The 20,987-nt window shown below is 42.6% G+C and overlaps 1 protein-coding gene across 1 annotated transcript in view; it reads left to right on the forward strand.

Annotated features, from left to right (window-relative positions):
- Positions 1-297: 297 nt before the first annotated feature.
- ankar (ankyrin and armadillo repeat containing) overlaps positions 298-20,987 on the forward strand; it is a 113,219-nt gene continuing 92,529 nt past the window's right edge. The window contains exons 1-3 of the mRNA XM_078227713.1: positions 298-826; positions 4,996-5,433; positions 18,480-18,643. Of these exons, the coding sequence (XP_078083839.1) occupies positions 298-826; positions 4,996-5,433; positions 18,480-18,643 (1,131 nt within the window). The remainder of the gene's footprint in view (positions 827-4,995; positions 5,434-18,479; positions 18,644-20,987) is intronic.

Raw genomic sequence — 20,987 nt, forward strand, 5'->3', positions numbered from 1 at the left:
GACAACTTTTTTCTTAATTGACATTAAATAAACCTTTCAAGTTCTTCATTTCTTTTGTTCAAATCAAAGAAAGGCCTACTATAGTTTACAATAATTAACAACATAATTGGTTTAGCAAATGTGTAGACATAATTATGGACTGTATAGATAAATTATAAGAATATACTACCAATGAACTAAAACCTAACTGATCCCTTGTAGGAGGAAGCTGGTAGAAAATGAAGACTTTCCGATCTGGATTCCTCTAGAGTGCTAAAATAGGACAATCAGAATAGTGAGAAGGTATATTTGGCTAACATGGCAACAAAAATGATTCCAACTACTGTCTTTGGCAAATATAACTTGAGCGATCTACAAGAATTGCTCACCACAGCCTCCTGCCACTGGCTGCAAAACGCTGATGAGTTTCAATTTCCAGTTGAATACCCCAGTGGACTCTCAAGCCAAATGAAAGACTTCAGCTACTCCAATGCTGTAATTCTAACTCCAGTGGTACCAGATGCTCCTTTGAATTATAAAGACGTCCAGCAAATTTTGAGAGAACTGGTGCTGGGTATTTATATTCTGAATCAAGTTCCAACTATTTATTTAGATGGTAACTATGACTGTAGTACCACATGTCGCCTGTCACCAGTTTATCATGATACTCTAATTGGGCAGATTTTGATAAATGTGGACTATGCTATGAAAGCAATTTGGCATGGAGCCTACATGCCAACTGAAAAAAGAAAGCGATTTTCAGAAGTATGGCGCACCATTCTGGATGTTGATCTCAATGGATCTTCCAATACAGGGGAAGATATACTTTCTGAATTTCTTAAAGCAGGTAAAGTTCTATGGAAAATTAAATTTGTTAAACAAATTGATTTTTGTCAAAATACTAAATTACATGCAGTAGGTAAATATGGAAATATTGACTGCTATTGAAATCTCTGAAAAGTAGATACAATAGTTGTGCAATATTGAAGTTAGGAAAAAAAAGGTTAAACTTTGCAGTTGAGCCACAGGTCATGATGTTGGGACTTTTCAGATGGGGAATGACCGACCATACATGAGCATCTGGTTGCCAGCCAATTAAGAATGAGGAAGCACAGAGCCTGAGCAGTGCAGATGTGGCGTCAAGTGACACCATATTTAGAGGGTCATCCTCATTGCATTTAAAAATGACTGCCTGTCTGAAAACCTAACAATCTAAAGAATGCCACAATGGCAGAAGTAAGGTGCTGGTGGCCCCATGATTTAACAATTTCAGGCTCTCCTCCTGACCACAAGGGCAAGATTGGAGATCAGCTTCCCCAGAGGAGGAGAGTGGCCTGCCTGATCAAGCAAGCCTCAACAGAGATTGCAGAAGGGGTCAGCAACTAAGGAGTTTGCCGTGGAACCTGGATATAGTACCACAAGTATGTCAATGACTTTATTTTGCCATGCCCCAAATGTTCCATACCTTTTTTTCTATTGGGCTTCCATGTGGCAATGTGTAGGGGTGCATTTGATAGAGAGTGAGTGTCCACTCAGTCTGTGACAAAGGTATTAGTCAGTAGCCTGAGCTACCAGAGACATGGCTACATCTTGGTGAGAGACACCTGTCTGAAATTCTTGAATCCCCACAAAGTTAATCAAGAGTGGCGTTATGCAGGAGGCATTTAGAATCTCTGCAGTGCAGAAGGAGGCCATTCGGCCCATTGAGCCTGCACGGACAACAATCCCACCCAGGCCCAATCCCCATAACCCCATGTATTCACCCTACTAATCTCTCTGACACTAAGAGACAACTTAGTATGGCCAAACAACCTAACCTGCACGTCTTTGGAGTGTGGGAGGAAACCCACGCAGACCACGGGAAGAACCTGCAAACTCTACACAGACAGTCACCCAAGGTCAGAATCGAACTGGTGTCACTGGCACTGTGTGCAGAAGTGCTAACCATTGTGCCACCATGCCGCCCTATTGTTTGTGCCACATCATGGACTGCTTGGCTGTTAGCAGCACTGGTGTTGTGCTAGTCACAGGGAAAACGAACAAATTCTCAGCTGTGTACTTGTAGAAGAATACAGCCTATTACATAAAGGAATGGGCCAAGACAAGTGGACGGATACCATTTCTGTCCATCCTGTGCCTCATGGAGGAGGAAGCATTAAAATTTGCAGTGTAATATAGTGGCTGATAGTGAGGCAGGAGCGCCAATCAAGAGGGTGGGTGGATGAGTGCAGTGGCAAAAGGGAGACTCTGGTTTACCTGAGGTATAGGGCTCATGTGTCCTTTACAGGGCACTTAAAGCTCCACTCGGTGGCGGATAACTAGAGGGAGAAGCTGAGGGCTTTCACTGACTTCAGGAAGCTGGGAGAAGCCTCACCTGCATAAGAGCACCTCCACTCGACAATAGATAAAAAGAGAGCTAGGCTGGGTTCCTTCACTGACTTGAGAAAGCTGGGAAAGCCCAGACCTATGAGAGAGCACCTCTATTTGACAGCTGGCTGAGCTTGAAAAGAGTCAAAACAGTGACACCACAGGAAAACCATAAATCAGATACTGAAAAAACTGTTAAGGTATGTCTTTAAGTAAGGTGTGTCTTTGAGTAAGATTTATTGCAACTAATAAAGTGTGCTGATTATTCAGCTTTATCAGAATTCGGAAGGTTTATCAAGAGTTGTAAGGTTTATTAAGTTAGGGCCAAGTAAAATAAAGTTAATATAAAAAACCAAAGTAAAATAACATTAATGTAAGTGAAATAAAATTCAGACATGGCAGGGCAGCTCAGTCACATGGAATGCATGTCCTGTAGTATGTGGTGACCTAGAGGACCACATATATAGCCACTGTCACCAGCTTCAAAAAATTGAGCTCCAAGGTTTGGATTTCCTCTGGGTGCTCTGATTTCCTCCCACGCTCCAAAGAAGTGCCTGGTTAGGTTGACTGGCCCTGCTAAATTGTCCCTTAGTCAGGGGGATTAGCACGGTAAATACGTGCAGTATTTTGTTTTGAGGGGATAGGCCTGGGTGTAATTGTTGTCATTGCAGGTTTGAGTGGATGAATGGCCTCCACCTCCACTTTAATTATTCTATGATTCCCATTCTACACCACTCTCACTAGCACGCAACACCGATTCTCTTGATGGTTGGTGGTGAGGACCAGGAGTGAGCTCCTGCTTGTTTGCAGCCTCCTTTAAACGGGGAGAGACTCTGAAGCACTGTGTTTCATGTGCACCATTAGTAAAATTCAAAAGCCTCATAAAATTACACTCAGTTGGACGATTAATTGCCTTAGCTACCTTCCCACCAATGGAAGAAGGCAGAACCAAGATGAAGATGTTGAAATCCCTGTCTGGCATCTTCTGTCCTGATTTTATGCCACATCACTCCCACATCTGAGCTGGTTTACAAAGAGTCCATGAAATTCTGGTTGTTGAGGTTCTTTGTGGCATTGTTGGGCACAAGCTCAGGTTCAGCCTTGACTAATGGTTTTCATTTATCTGCGAGCCACTTGGGTGCTATGTGAAATGAGTTTGGGGATGTCAACCCAGAGCACAAAATGTTTCTGTGGGCTTCAGAATTGTGCTGTTAGTCTCAAATGGGGATCAGAAGTCTGCATTCTGGGAAACAAATTGGCCGCAAATTGGCCAACTGTTGACAGAGTTTAGGGTGAACAGTGGAAGCTTTTTCCCAGGTTGGAGGTGACGATCACGAGGGGTCACGGGCTCAAGGTGAGAGGGGCGAGGTATAACTCAGATATCAGAGGGACATTTTTTACACAGAGAGTGGTGGGGGCCTGGAATGCACTGCCAAGTAGGGTGGTGGAGGCAGACACGCTGGCATCATTTAAGACTTACCTGGATAGTCACATGAGCAGTCTGGGAATGGAGGGATACAAACGAATGGTCTAGTTGGACCAATGAGCGGCACAGGCTTGGAGGGCCGAAGGGCCTGTTTCTTGTGCTGTACTATTCTTTGTTCTTTGTTTGTTCTGATGGCCAGAGGGTAGACTTGCTCTCCAATAAGGGTGGTTGGGGGTGGGGGGAAGGCATTTAAAGCTGGACAGCCAATAGGAGGCCCTCCAGTTTCATAGCAGCTACAGGATTCCATGGCAGCTATATAAGAGAGAGAGAGTGTTCCAAAATGGAGGCATCCTCCAGTGTTTTGAAATTTGGAATGAAGTATGGCCTTTGCAATGGGGCTACCCACTGTGGTGGTTGGGTTGGATGATGGGGGAGGGTGGAGGGGAATTTGGGTGCAATTGGAAGGTTGGAACCACTCCACCTAGTAGCCTGTGGTTTTTGCTGAACTCAGAAGGGCCTCCTGAGGTCTGCCACTGGAAGTCCGCCTCAAGACAGTTGCACGCACGTCCTCCACCTATGGGGACCTACCTGGAGGCTGACTGAAAAATCCTTGTCAGCCTCTGTCAACAGATCTCAATAAGCCTTTAATTAGTCGAACAGGTTGTCTTGCCACTTCACCATTCCACCTCTAAGAAAAGGGGACCGGAGTGGATGGTGCCAGGAAGTCAGCCTGTTAGTAGGTGATGCTTTTATTTTAGCACTTGTCCCCTCAATTCCTGGCCCCAAAAGGTGCTAAATATCATGCCTCAACTTACAATAAATCATAAATCTCTCTATGGCAGATCACAGTTGCTTAGTGTGAAAGTGTCCCACTGATGTGATCGCAGTATTCCTGAAACAGAATGGAGGGAGCTTTACTTTGCATCTAGCCATATGTTTCTGTCCTTTTCTAATTTAAGATATATGTGTGACAATGACATTTAAGTATCAGATGAGAGATAAATCTAAAGCTCAGTAGAAAATAATGACTATTTATAACTTGTAGTATGAACAAGTCCAATAATATAAATTGGCAAAGTTTACTTTTACCAACAGAACACCAAATCTGGGTCACGTATTTCTGCACAGTGAGCTGAATTATTTTTCTGTATTGTAATTTCCATGAGTTCTATATTCCAAATAAACAAGTAATATTTCTAATAAAGAATTTGTTCCTTATGTAGGCCTCATAGATATTTCAACTGATCCTGACTTTGAAGACATCTATGCTGCTGATGTGTACTTTGATCCAACATATGATCCTAACAGTTGTTTGGAGAAGCAATTGTTTATGCAACATGTGAACGATATTTTGCTCCAAATCAATCCTCACATCACCGATGTTAAGCAATACAAAAATTTGTTCATATATGACGCAGCTTACACCGTTAGTAATTCAGTAAGACTTACAGAGGAAGAAATTGATCTAATGACCTACCAGCGACTACAGCAGAGGTTGATTCTCCAGCAGAAACTTGTTGAGAAGTATCTGGAGAGGAAACCAGAGGTCCACAGAAACATTACCTACTTCAAGCTAATTGCCTTTCTCATACCTTTTCTTATTGCACTGAAGGGGAAAAAGAAAATTCCAGGTCTGACCAGGCTCCTACCTCCAATTTCTGGTAAATATTACATTAGTAACACATTGTTCGATAAATTCTGCAAAATAATATTTAACACCAGAGATGGAAGTAAGCATATTACCATGCATGCCACTTTTAAGGAGAAAATTAAAACAAATGTCCCTTCCAATGTATGTTTTCTATGTTTTTATTCTTAAATCATTGGAGGACTAGAGTAACAGGAAAGAACTCAATGCCAAAGCATTCCAGAATATTGACAGAAGTATTCATTTTTGAGGCTACTTTAACCTTTTATTTGTTCCACAGTACCTTCTATATTGTGTATTTCTTGCTGTTAGAAAGTCATAAAGGGAGTTTACAATCAGGTCAACAAATGATGTGTAGAGGGAAGAAAACTTTCAGACATCTTCATGTTGCATGTTAATGATTCCTTATGGGGTGGTGCGGCAGAACTTGAGATTGTAAATATATTTGTATTTTTAGATAAACAAAGTGGATTAATTTTAAATCAACAATCCTGTTTAGAGAATGTTGCCCATCCCGGTTAATTGTACAAGGTAGTCGCAGGAAGATGACACTATACCTAAAGAAGAGACAGAACAGTTGCAATGTTTGATTGGCTCATTGAACTGGTTGGGTACAAATGATAATTCCCCCTAGAAACATTGCATAGCTATGGGGAAAGGGTGAGAGAGTGGGACTAGCCGAGTTGTTTCTGTGGAGAACCAGCACAGGCAAGATGGGTCAAATGGCCTCCTTCTGTACTGTAACCATTCTGTGATTCAATGGAAACAGTTAATATTTCAGGTTGATGATCCTTCTTCAGATCATCTGACAGTCATCTGAGATGTTAAATCTGTATTAATGAATTCTTCCTCTTGACAGGCATTGGTAATTCCCCCCAAGTCTTTAATGCTTAATCTCAATGAATATATCTCTGAAAAATTAAAGAAAACATAGTTTGCACATTTAATTGAATTTCTTTGCATTTATTTTTAACATGAGGCATTCTTGTTGCAACTGCATCTTTAACATTTCATCAATAGCATTGTGGACCAAAATGGAAATTTGTTTTGCTGTAACTTTATTTTCAAATAGTCTTTCAGATCAGGGTGTGTCAGTGGTTGAGTGAACTATTGGGACGCATCAAATGTAAGCCCTAAATAGGGACAGGCCCTATATGACAATGCTGCTGAAATTCAAAAGGGCATACTGCAGAAAACCTGGGAACAACCCTCCAATTCATTTGTCAAATCTCTATTTCTCTTATTGAGCATGAATATGAAATTGGACTTCAGGGAATGCTACTTTGCTTTAAGAGGTGTGCTTACATTTTAAATAGGCCTTGGGATACCTGTAAAAATTCCACACATGAAGTGCGTGGACTATCCATTTGCTGCATATTCAGATTGGGAACCCTAAATCAAATGCCCAATTTGCACCCTGCATTAAAATCAGAGCTTATGTTTCAGGGATAGCTATTGATAATGGATGTGTGTCAGTAGATCAGAAATTGGTTATGATACCTATTTTCAAACAGGGAGACAGTTAACCTTGGTAATTAACATCTGTGGTTTGGAAAATTTTGGAATCTGTAATCAAAACTAAGTTTTTTAATATGTAGATAAGGAGAAAGAGGTCTTGTGGGGCAATGATAGCACCCTGACCTCTGAGCTAGAAGCTCCAGGTTGAAGTTCCACTCCAGGACATGCTGGCCACAGAAAGTGCATTCATCATAATGTGGCCAAACAGGTTGATTATCCACCTGCAAATCCTTCCAAAGAACTATAGCAGGCACTAAGAGTTGAAGGGTTTCCAGCTCAGCCAGAAACTGCAGAAGGCAATGCAAACAATGCCGTACCTTTCCACACATAACTACATAACCACGAACCAAGACATAAACGTCCGTGGTTACCAATGCCCTTAGGGCATGGTACCTGAAAAGAGAGAGATAAGGAGAAAACAATTTGAATTAGCCAATATGTATTTCAGGAGAAAAGATCATACTTGACATATGAAACAGGAATATTTGAGGTTAGATGCAGGAGTTGGGGGAAATGCCAATGAATGTGGTATGTGTGGACTTCCAGAGTGGGTTTGATAAAGTACTCCATAGGAGACAATTGGAGAAGATTCAGGATGAGATGTGCCGCCAGCAGCAGGATCATCGTGGGCAGGATAGGAGAATTTGGAGATCAGCCAACTTTTGGCCAATCTCCGAATTTTTCTGTTCTGCCCGTAATGATGCCTGCCACTGGCAGGTTTGGAAAATTCCAACCTAAGATTGGAGAATTTTTGGAATTAGGTGAGGAGCACTGGTTCAAAACAAGGGAATAAGACTAGTGGACAGTTTTGCAGGTGGATATGAATAGTGAAGACTACAGTCTTCTTTTCTAGGACCAATTATTTTCTTCGCTCTTCCTCAGCTGGTCACTGCATAGCTGGTGGTAAGGGCTGTGGCATGGTTGTGCAGCATGCGCCTGCTCTAGGGACTACTGCAGGACTGCTCCAAAGTAATGTTTAAGCATCCCAATGGTCTTTTCAATTACATTTCATGTAGTTGCATGGTTTTTTCTATCTGCATGCTGCCTGTATGAGCATGGGTTGTAAACCAGAGTATTGGTCCATGTCGAAAAAAGGAAATTCCTCGTCACCCAGTAGCCGCTGCCTGGTTTTTTTGTTGCAGCTTAATTGTGAGCTGCTGCAGAATGTAGACCCAGACAGTTGGCAGCATATTGGGCATTAACTTGCATGACTTGCAGCCTGTGGTCACATACCAGCTGAACGTAAAGGGAGTGGAATCCATTTTTGTTGTTGTACATTTCAGAATTGATTTGAGGCACCCATAGTATGGAAACACCTGCAATATTTATGAAACTATGTGCCCACTGCATCATGATCTCTTTGAAATGTATTCAGTTCCCTTGGAACATAAAGGCTCAGTAGCATCACTAGTGCAAAAGTGCTTGACAAACCCAGAGATGTTGCAGATATTACCTGTTACAGCCTGGAAAGAGCCAGGTACATAAACATTCACATCTACGGTCATCTTCACAATCATTGGCAATACTGTCCTTGCACAATTCTTGGACAATAGTTTAACTGCACTGTTTGTCAGATTTCAGTGAAGATGTCCTTACTGAAGCAAGCTTCTTGCACACTGATCCTCATTGAGGATCAGGTGGTAGAATTGCTTCCTGGTATCCTGGGCAGACAGGACCTCTTGTTGAGAACTCTGCTCTCCCTTCCTCTTTGCATAGCATTCTACTCTGCTTTGCCTCTGCTTATTCTCTTTTAATGTTGTCCAAAAGGAAGGCAAACTAGTGCACCTGGGATTGGAAGCATGTGGTTTGTGCTGAATCCTTGAAGTCAGGACAAAACTCTTCAACAAATGCCACATCACTCACTGTAGACTTTAGCAACTTTAAACAACTCCAGAAACCACAAAGTGCTTCTGCAATCACAGCAGCAGCAGCAGAAATCAATCAGAAACGAACCTGAAAGTGCTGCTGCTGCTGTCAAACTGTGACATGTTAAGAGTATACTGGAGAATTTAGCTCCAACATGAGAGCACTGGTGTCAAATCAACATTGCATGCTGATTGTGACAATCTGTTTCTTCTGCATATTTCCAGTGGTCATTCCCTGCTTTCGCATGCTAGTGCCCTCACCAAAATCATCTCTTGTGCACAGAAATGTGCACATGATGCAGATGCCATTCTGGAGGCAAAACCTGGTGGCCAGCATGTTTCAGTAAGAATTCTTCAATATAATTGATTCAGGAAGCACACCATTGCTTCCCCTATTCGTACAGATTCCAAATTCCCTAAAAGGCTTTGCACTGTTTTGACTCTAATAACCACAAAGAATCCAGTGCGAAAATCCACAGAAATTCTGTGGTCAAGTGTAATGCCAGACTGGACATTAAAAGTAACACCTTAGGAAGTTATGATCATTAAAGAAATAAAGGAAGACTAGATCAATTGTAACAATTTTCCTTACAAAAATAATTTGGTGACTTGATAAAGATGTTTGAAATTATCAAACAATGGGACGTAGTAGATAGAACTGAACTGTTTCCAGTGATGGAGAGGTCTAGAATAAGAGCACATAGATACAAGATTAAATGTAAGAGATTTATCCATAGGCTATCAAAAGCATTACTAGAGTAAGTGATTGAAGCTGAGACCATGTTAATTTGGAACAATAAAGTAGATACATAACTTACAGGGAAGGTGAAATGAAAGGAATATGGGAACGAGACAGTGAAATTAGATTTGAGTCGATTTCATGTTGGAGATGATTCCAATACAAATTGAATAAGTGAAGTACTGTTTCTAAGTTGGAATTTCTATGTTATGTTTTCTAATCTATGTAAATTTGGAACTTCTAAGTCTTTTGTGGAATTGCTGAAGGTGTTTTGTTTATTCATTAATTATATTTCTGGTGTATACAATGAAATTTGATCTAAAATTAAAGAATGGCTGTTCCCTCTCCATTTTCAAATGTTGGGGATATACTTAATATAACATTATGCATACCTAAGATAGAAGATGGCATTTCACATTGGAGCCAGCATTTTTTATTCATTCAAGAGATGGGGGCTTTGCTGTCAAGGCATTTGTTGCCTATCTCTAATTGCCCTTGAGAAGGTGGTGGTGAGTTTTGTTAGAATGAGATGGAATAAGTACGATAGCAAGAAATGATTTTGGATTGGAAGATGTAGAATCCATGTGGGTGGAGGCAAGAAGTAAAAGAAGATACTAGTGGGAGTTGTCTCTTGGCTCAATAACAGTAACTATTGTATAGGAAGGAGAATAAATCAGGAGATAATGAGGGCATGTAAAAAAGGCAGTCCATTAATCATGAGTGATTTTAACCTTCATATGGATTGGAAAAATCAATTTGGCAGAGGAAAAATTCATAAAGTGTATTCAGGACAGTTTCCTAGAACATGTTGTGGATCCAACCAGGGATCAAGCTATTTTGAATCTGGTAATGCATAATGTTTAATAAACAAAATCAGAGTGAAAAGTCCCATAGGAAACAGTGACCATAACATGGTTGAATTTAGCATTCAGTTTGAGAGTGAGAAACTTGGGTCAGAAACAACTGTGCTAAACTTAAATAAGGGTAATGACAAAGCAATAAGTGCAGAGTTGGTTGGAGTGGACTGGGAAAGGAGGAGATTAGTAGAAAAGACAGTTGAGCAGCAATGGCAGACATTTATGAAAATGGTTCACAACAAAGATATATCCCAATGACGAAGAACGACTGAGGAAGGGGATAAAATTAGCCATGGTTCATCAAGGAAGTTAAGGTTAGTAGCAAACTGAAAGAAAAGATAGACAAAGTGACAAAGATTAGGGGTAACTCAGAGGATTGGCAAAGTTTTAAAAACCAACAAAAGATTACCAAAAGTAAGAGAGTGAAAATAAACTGAGGGTAAACTAGCAAGTAATATAAAAATAGACACAGTACGAAGTCTCACAACACCAGGTTAAAGTCCAACAGGTTCATTTGGAAACATGAGTTTTCAGAGCACTGTTCCTTTATCAGGTGAGTGGAGAGCTGGGTTCATAAACATAGCATATATTGGCAGAGACACAATTGCAAGATAATGGTTGGAATGCGAGTCTTTACACGTAATCAAGTCTTTACAGGTACAGACAATGTGAGCGGAGAGAGGGATAATCACAGGTTAAAGAGGTGTGAATTGTCTCAAGCCAGGACAGTTAGTAGGATTTTGCTGGCCGAGGCCAAATGGTGGAGGTTACATGTAGTGTGACATGAACCCAAGATGAGGCCGTCCTCATGCATGCAGAACTTGGCAATCGGTTTCTGCTCGGCAATTCTGTGTTGTCATGTGTCTCGAAGGCCACCTTATAGAACGCTTACCCGAAGATCAGAAGCTGAATGCCTTTGACTGCTGAAGTGTTCCCTGACTGGAAGGGAACACTCCTGCCTGATGATATAGATATAGATATAGAATCACTAAAGTGCAGAAGGAGGCCATTCGGCCCATCGAGTCTGCACCGACCACAATCCCACCCAGGCCCTACCCCCACATATTTTACCCGCTAATCCCTCTAACCTACGCATCTCAGGACTCTAAGGGGCAATTTTTAACCTGGCCAATCAACCTAACCTGCACATCTTTGGACTGTGGGAGGAAACCGGAGCACCCGGAGGAAACCCACGCAGACACGAGGAGAATGTGCAAACTCCACACAGACAGTGACCCGAGCCAGGAATCGAACCCGGGACCCTGGAGCTGTGGAGCAGCAGTGCTAACCACTGTGCTACCGTGCCGCCCGCGAAGGGTACCGCGTGGTGTCCATTCATCCATTGTCTGTATGGTCTCGCCGATATACCATGCCTCGGGACATCCTTTCCTGCAGCATATGAAGTAGACAACGTTGGCCGAGTCGCTTGAGTATGTACCATGTACCTGGTGGGTGGTTTTCTCATGTGTGATGGTGGTATCCGTGTCGATGATCCGGCACGTCTTGCAAGTTTGCCGTGGCAGGGTTGTATGGTGTCGTGGTCGCTGTTCTCCTGAAGGCTATGTAGTTTGCTGCGAACAATCGTCTGTTTGAGGTTGCGCGGTTGCTTGAAAGCAAATAGTGGGGGTGTGGGAATGGCCTTGGCAAGATGTTCGTCTTCATGGATGGCATGTTGAAGGCTCTAAAGAAGATGCTGTAGTTTCTCCGCTCCGGGGAAGTACTGGACGACGAAGGGTACTCTGTTGGTTGTGTCCCTGTTTGTCTTCTGAGGAGGTCGGTGCAGTTTTTTGCTGTGGCACGTCAGAACTGTCAATCGATGAGTTGAGCGCCATATCCTGTTCTTACGAGGGTGTCCTTCAGCGTCTGTAGGTGTCTGTTGTGATCCTCCTCATCCGAGCAGATCCTGTGTATACGGAGGTCTTGTCCGTGGGGATGACTTCTTTAACGTGTTTAGGGTGGAAACTGGAGAAGTGGAGCATCATGAGGTTCGGAGCAGCACTCCAAAAGCTCGTGTGTCCAAATAAACCTGTTGGACTTTAACCTGGTGTTGTGAGATTTCTTACCATGCCTACCGCAGTCCAATACCTCCAGCATCTCCACATCTTAAAAATGGACAGTAAATACTTCTTTATATAAAGGAAGAGAGTGGCCAATGTGAACATAGACCCCTTAGAGAATGAGACTGGGGAAATATTAATGAGGAACCAGGAAATGGCAGAAGAGTTAAATAAATGCCTTGCTTCAGTCTTAACAGTAAAATACATTAAAGCATTTTAAAAATACCAAATCAAGTAGCAAAAGGGGGGAAGTATCACTAGATAAAATGTACTAGGGAAACAAATGCTAAAGGCCTATAAGTCCTCAGAAACTGATGGGTTGCATCATATAATATTAAAGGAAGTAGCTACAGAGATAGTGGAAGCACTGGTAGTAATATTCCAAAAATCTTTAAATAATGGAAAAATCCCAAAAGATTGGAAAACTGCCAATGTTCCCTCTTATTCAAAAAGGGAGGGAGACACAAAGCAGGTAACTACAGGCCAGTTAGCTTAACATCTGTTATTGGGAAAATGTTGGAGTCCATTAAAAAGGATGTACTAGTAGAACATTTAGAAATAAATAATATAATCAAGCAGAGTCAGCATGCCTTCATGAAGGGAAAATCATGTCTGACTTTTTTTTAGAATCCTTTTAGGTGGTAATGAACAGGATGAATAAAGCAGAACCAGTAGATGTAATATACTTGGATTTACAAAAAGTGTTCTCTAAAGTACCGCAAAAAGGGCTACTTAATAAGAGCCCATGGTATTGGGGGTAGTATGTTAGCATGTATAGAGGATTGGCCAATTAATATAAGACAGAGAGTTAAGATAAGGGGCACTTCCAGTATCCTGTAACTAGTAGTGCAGTAGCACAGGGATCAGTGCTGGGGCCACTATTATTCACAATATTTTAATGACTTGGATGAGAGAACCGAATGTATTATTGCCAAGTTTGTAGATGGCACAAAAATAGATGAGAAGGGAAGTGGTGAGGATAACAGATGTGGAGATGCCGGCGTTGGACTGGGGTAAACACAGTAAGACGTTTAACAACACCATGTTAAAGTCCAACAGGTTTATTTGGTAGCAAAAGCCACACAAGCTTTCGAAGCTCTAAGCCCCTTCTTCAGGTGAGTGGGAATTCTGTTCACAAACAGAGCTTATAAAGACACAGACTCAATTTACATGAATAATGGTTGGAATGCGAATACTTACAACTAATCAAGTCTTTAAGAAACAAAACAATGGGAGTGGAGAGAGCATCAAGACAGGCTAAAAAGATGTGTATTGTCTCCAGACAAGACAGCCAGTGAAACTCTGCAGGTCCACGCAACTGTGGGAGTTACAAATAGTGTGACATGAACCCAATATCCCGGTTGAGGCCGTCCTCGTGTGTGCGGAACTTGGCTATCAGTTTCTGCTCAGCGACTCTGCGCTGTTGTGTGTCGCGAAGGCCGCCTTGGAGAACGCTTACCCGAATATCAGAGGCCGAATGCCCGTGACCGCTGAAGTGCTCCCCAACAGGAAGAGAACAGTCTTGCCTGGTGATTGTCGAGCGGTGTTCATTCATCCGTTGTCGCAGCGTCTGCATAGTTTCCCCAATGTACCATGCCTCGGGACATCCTTTCTTGCAGCGTATCAGGTAGACAACGTTGGCCGAATTGCAAGAGTATGTACCGTGTACCTGGTGGATGGTGTTCTCACGTGAGATGATGGCATCTGTGTCGATGATCCGGCACGTCTTGCAGAGGTTGCTGTGGCAGGGTTGTGTGGTGTCTTGGTCACTGTTCTCCTGAAGGCTGGGTAGTTTGCTGCGGACAATGGTCTGTTTGAGGTTGTGCGGTTGTTTGAAGGCAAGAAGTGGGGGTGTGGGGATGGCCTTGGCGAGGTGTTCGTCTTCATCAATGACATGTTGAAGGCTCCGGAGGAGATGCCGTAGCTTCTCCGCTCCGGGGAAGTACTGGACAACGAAGGGTACTCTGTCCACTGTGTCCCGTGTTTGTCTTCTGAGGAGGTCAGTGCGGTTTTTCACTGTGGCGCATTGGAACTGTTGATCAATGAGTCTAGCGCCATATCCTGTTCTTACGAGGGCATCTTTCAGCGTCTGGAGGTGTCTGTTGCGATCCTCCTCATCCGAGCAGATCCTGTGTATACGGAGGGCTTGTCTGTAGGGGATGGCTTCTTTAATGTGTTTAGGGTGGAAGCTGGAGAAGTGGAGCATCGTGAGGTTATCCGTGGCCCGTACCGCAAGCCCACGGATAACCTCACGATGCTCCACTTCTCCAGCTTCCACCCTAAACACGTTAAAGAAGCCATCCCCTACGGACAAGCCCTCCGTATACACAGGATCTGCTCGGATGAGGAGGATCGCAACAGACACCTCCAGACGCTGAAAGATGCCCTCATAAGAACAGGATATGGCGCTAGACTCATTGATCAACAGTTCCAACGCGCCACAGCGAAAAACAGCACCGACCTCCTCAGAAGACAAACACGGGACACAGTGGACAGAGTACCCTTCGTTGTCCAGTACTTCCCCGGAGCGGAGAAGCTACGGCATCTCCTCCGGAGCCTTCAACATGTCATTGATGAAGACGAACACCTCGCCAAGGCCATCCCCACACCCCCACTTCTTGCCTTCAAATAACCGCACAACCTCAAACAGACCATTGTCCGCAGCAAACTACCCAGCCTTCAGGAAAACAGTGACCAAGACACCACACAACCCTGCCACAGCAACCTCTGCAAGACGTGCCGGATCATCGACACAGATGCCATCATCTCACGTGAGAACACCATCCACCAGGTACACGGTACATACTCTTGCAACTCGGCCAACGTTGTCTACCTGATACGCTGCAAGAAAGGATGTCCCGAGGCATGGTACATTGGGGAAACTATGCAGACGCTGCGACAATGGATGAATGAACACCGCTCAACAATCACCAGGCAAGACTGTTCTCTTCCTGTGGGGGAGCACTTCAGCGGTCACGGGCATTCGGCCTCTGATATTCAGGTAAGCGTTCTCCAAGGTGGCCTTCGCGACACACAACAGCGCAGAGTCGCTGAGCAGAAACTGATAGCCAAGTTCCGCACACACGAGGACGGCCTCAACCAGGATATTGGGTTCATGTCACACTATTTGTAACTCCCACAGTTGCGTGGACCTGCAGAGTTTCACTGGCTGTCTTGTCTGGAGACAATACACATCTTTTTAGCCTGTCTTGATGCTCTCTCCACTCCCATTGTTTTGTTTCTTAAAGACTTGATTAGTTGTAAGTATTCGCATTCCAACCATTATTCATGTAAATTGAGTCTGTGTCTTTATAAGCTCTGTTTGTGAACAGAATTCCCACTCACCTGAAGAAGGGGCTTAGAGCTTCGAAAGCTTGTGTGGCTTTTGCTACCAAATAAACCTGTTGGACTTTAACCTGGTGTTGTTAAACTTCTTACCGAGGATAACAGAGACAGAGGAATATAAACAGGTTAAGTGAGTGGGCAAAAACTTGACAGATGGAATGTAATGACTTGTGCCTTGTAGATTGTGGACAGGCTTTAGAGAGTCATGAGGTGAGTTACTCACCACAGGATTCCTCGCCTCTGACCTATTCTTGTAGCCGCAATATTTATATCGCTAACTTAGTTAAGTTTCTGGTTAATGGTAACTCCCAGGATATTGATGGTGGGGGATTCAGCAATGGTAATGACATTGAATGTCAAGGGGCAATGGTTAAATTCTCTCTTGCTGGTGAAGGTCATTGCCTGGCACTTGTGTGGCGCAAATGTTACTTACCACTTGTCAGCTCAAGCTTGGATATTGTTCAGTTCTTACTTCGTTTAGACATGGACGGCTTCAATATTTGAAGAATCACGAATGGCGCTGAACATTGTGCAATCATCAGCAAATATCCCCACTTCTGTTTCTGACCTTATGATGGAAGAAAGGTCATTGATGAAGCAGCTGAAGATGGTTAGGCCCAGGACACTACCCTGAGGAACTTCTACAGTGATATCCTGGTACTGAGATGATTGACATTCAACAAACACAGCCATCTTCCTTTGTGTTAGTTATGACACCAACCAACAGATAGTTTTCCTCCTGATTCCTATTGACTCGAATTTTACTCTGATTCCTTGATGCCACACTCAATCAAATGCTGCCATGATGTCAAAGGCAGTCACTCTAACTTCACCACTTGAGTTCAGCTCCTTTGTCCACTTTTGGACTCAGGATATACTGAGCACAAGGAGCTTTGGGGCTATGGCAAAATGCAAACTGAGCATCAATGAGCAGATTATTGCTGAGTAAGTGCCTCTTGATAGCATTGCTGTCAACCCCTTCCATCATTTTGCTGATGATCTAGAGTAAACTATTGGGGTTATAATGGTTTGGTTGCTTTTTGTAGATAGGATATACGCGAGTAGTTTTCCACATTGCCTGGTAGTTGCCAGTGTTGTAGCTATACTGTATCTTGACTAAGGGTACAGCTAGTTCTGACGAACAAGTCTTCAAGTACTATTGCTGGGATGTTGTCACGACCCTTTGCCTTGGCAATATTCAGTGCCTTTGACATTTCTTGATGTCACACGGAATAAATTAAATAGATTGAAGACTGGCATGTGTGATCACAGGGACCTCAGGAGGAGACCAAGATGGATCATTCACAGCACTTCTGGCTGAAGATGGTTGCAAATGCTACAACCTTGTCTTTCGCACTGATATGCTGGGCTCATCCTTCATTGAGGATGGGGATGTTTGTAAACCTTCCTCCTCTGCTTAGTTGTTTAGTTGTTGACCACCATTCATGATTGAATGTGGCAAGACTGCTGAGCTAAGATCAGATCCGTTGGTTGTGGGCTTGCTTAGCTTTGTCTATCTCATGCAGCTTTCGCTATTTAGCATACAAGTAGTCCTGTGTTATAACTTGACCAGGTCGATGCCTTATTGCCAGCCCGGTAGTACTGACCTGTGCCAAGGGGCATTGCCAGGCCACTACCTAGCCATGTCCTTCTCCGGCAGGGGCTATACTCACCTTTATGCCCCCGGATGGATCCCCACAACAGGGTCACGTCTGGATGAACCTGTTGTAAACTGCACCAGTTTGAATATATTGAGGGGGCGTCAATATCTGGCCTGGGGGGTCTTTAATTATATGTAAATACATTAAAATGAATGTAAACCTGGTTTGCTGGCGAAAATCAGAAGTCACGATCTCACTGGTGAGATCTGCGACTTCCGGGGTTTTTCCAAATCTTGAGCCCCTGCCACCATTCCCACAGATGGCGAACATGGGCTCAAGATCATCTTCCCCCCCCCCTCCCTTTTGTTCATTTGTCTGTAAACAAATATATTTCAAAAACTATTGGATGGATTTCAATGAAATTTGGTACAAAGATATGATAAGGTCCAAGGAAGAACTGATTAAATTCTGTCAAAAATGCAATCTGGATCCAGATCCTGGAATTTTTAAGTGTACCTGTTAACTTTGGAAGATTGGGCAAATTGACTTTCTTTTTGAATGTCGTGGATTGTTTTAAAATATCATGGATTATTTCAGCTGCTGTGGTAAAATTTACATTCAGCTATTAAATTGTGAGCAGAGTTTTCAGAGCAGTTTGTTGGATGTGGATTCGCCTGCAGCCTCTTCAGTGAAATGGAAGCTCATTATCAAAATATTTATTTTTTCACCTTTGTAGTTACAGAGATCAGCCAGGCAGGGAAAAGCCTCAAGGAGGAGCTGCATAAATGTAATAACATTAAGTTAACACAGCATGATGGCGCTATATGCTCTATTGAGTGCACTCTTCACTTGTTTAATCTTCTGGTCTTCATGACTAAGAACTCAGTTAGCAGTTTGAGTGCACACGTCATCTGTGGCCCTATTGCTAAACTAAGTATCTTAAAATAAGATGAGGAAAGCTTATGAAAATCAACTTTAACAATTTGACGAATATTTATTTTGCAGGACAGCTATGTGAAGCATTGCCTCACAATCACCAGTCTCCTCTTTATAATATCCCTGTCTTTTTCTTAACAGCTGACAAGTTAAAAACCGAACGTGAGTTGCCACCCCTTCTTCTTGGTCAAGATTTCAAATGTAAGCATTTTCTGTACACAGCGAATGAGTACTTCCATTTGCATGGTGGAATTGAATTTGACATAGGAACTCCTGCACTTGAAGATGTGCCTGAAAGCATTAAGGTATTCATGTAGCTGTACATCTTTTCAATAACTGAAATGTCTTCTTCCTGAGCAGAGAAAAAAATTAGAAGCATAAATAAGACTGATTCTTAAATGAAGTACATAAATTGGTTCTGATAGTCCGATGGATAAATGCAACATGTAGTTTAATACCAAGCTATGGAAGATTAAGTTTGTTCTACGTTCAGTCGTTGATTTTTGCTAATATAGCTGATGAATGTTGTTGATGGTGAGGAAGGAAAAATTATTCAGGATTCCAATCTCAATTCATTGATCCCACTCTGACTGTATACTGCGGTTATCAGCTGTGGACATAATTAGTTTTTGCCATATTGACCCTTGTAGTCAAAACACCTGTAGATACAGTCTGCTAACCTACAATTACGTGAGTTACTGGAATCTGTGTCTAGAAAATAGTACTAAATAGATGACTCAGATCATCTTGTTTCAAATTTACATTTGAGCCTTTTTCCCCCTTTATAAGAATAATTTACATTTATGTAGCATCTTTAACTTGCAGCGTTTCCCAAAGTGCTTCTAAATTTCACAACAAACCCAAGGAAGAGATATCCAAAAATCTGAAGGAGATTCTGAAAGAGGTGGCAAAATGCAAGAGTTTAAAGAAGACTGTTCAAGAATTTGGCAAAAAAGATGGATGAACACTCTGCCGCTATAGTGGAGCAAATTGTAAGGATAATGCCCAGTGCACCAATGTGAAATCAAAGGTGCAAATAGGAACTTATACAGGATTTCAGAGGAACAGAGAATTGAGCCCTAAAGGAACAAGGCGATAGAGACAAAATGAAAATTTTTAAGCTAATTCAATGAGGCATAAGGCAGCAGTGGAATTTAGTAAGTACAGAATGATACAGGCTTTATGCAAGAAAAGATGTGGGCTGCAGCATTCTTGATGAGTTGGAGTTTGGATGCAACTCAGCAAGGAGAATATTGGAGCAATTGATTTTTTTAAAAAATATTCTTCCATGGGATGAGGCTGTCACCGGCAGGGCCAGCATTTGTTGCACATCCCTAATTGCCCTTGAGGGCATCCATACTGGGCCATTTCAGAGGACAGTTATAAGTCAACCACTTTGGTTGTCACATGTTGCCAGACCAGATTTCTTTCCCTAATTGACATTAGTGAACCAGATGAGATTTTATGTCAATCAATGGTCATTTCATGGTCACTATTACTCAGACTAACTTTATTCCAGATTTTGTGAACTGAATTCAAATTCTATCAGCTGATGTGGTGGGATTTGAATCCATCTCCCCAGATGCATTAACCTGAGCCTTTGGATGACTAGTTCAGTGACATTACCACTGTGCCATCATCTCGTCATAATTAAAGGTAACAAAGACAGGAATGGGGATTTCATTGGAAGTTAATTTTTATTCTTTCATGGGATGTGAGCATCACTGGTAGGGCCAACATTTGTTGCCCTTCCTTAATTGTCGCTGTGAAGTTGATGATGAGCCAATTTCTTGAACTACCACAGCAGTACACCCACAATGCTCTTAGGAAGGGAGTTCCAGGTTTTTGAGCCAGTGACACAGAGAGAATGATGATATAGTTCCAAGTCGGGATGCAGTGTTGCTTGGAGAGGAACCTGCTGGAGCTAGTGAACCCATGTGTCTGCTGTCGTTGAGATAAGCATAGATGCAGGCAACATTACAGAGGTGGAAGTAAATGGTCCTGGTGATGGACTGAAATTCAGCTCAGTGTGATAGACTGTAAGTTTGAGTTTCAGTGGCAACAAGGAAGCAGGACAGGATCAGTATCAAAGACCTGGATTTTCTAATGGAGATCAAACATTATGGAATGGGTTGTTCAATCACCGATGTGCAGAAAATACTGGTATATGAAGTCACAAAAAGTGAAACTGTTTTTAATTTTGAGTCACCTGCAGGAGGATGTTTTTGAGGACTAGGAAAAGCAAAGCTAGAGCAATGGGGATGCACTGGAGATGACCACACAGGCGCAGGAGAAGAATCAAATGCGAGTATGCTGAGTATACTGGATCAGGTAGCAAAGGAATGACATGAGTAGAGTGCCACAAAAGGTGTATCACAGTGCAAAGAAGTTGTTGAGTCCAGTGGCACAGCAAGGACAAGCTGAAGAAGACAGAGGTCAGATCCAGAAGCAAATCCACAGTTGCTGCAGCTTTTTCTGTTACTTGAAGATAGCATTGGTAGATTTACACCATCCAAAGTGAGGAGGTTCTGCAGATATGTAGCAGTTTTGGCAAAGACTGTGCCTGTGGAACTCGGGTTGGGTTTTGTGCTTCTGTTGGCTGGAAAACAGATCATCTCCTGTGAGGAGAACAGCTATAAGTGTTCACAA

The sequence above is a fragment of the Mustelus asterias genome, chromosome 14 (assembly GCF_964213995.1).
Source record: "Mustelus asterias chromosome 14, sMusAst1.hap1.1, whole genome shotgun sequence".
In the NCBI taxonomy this organism is placed as follows: domain Eukaryota; kingdom Metazoa; phylum Chordata; class Chondrichthyes; order Carcharhiniformes; family Triakidae; genus Mustelus; species Mustelus asterias.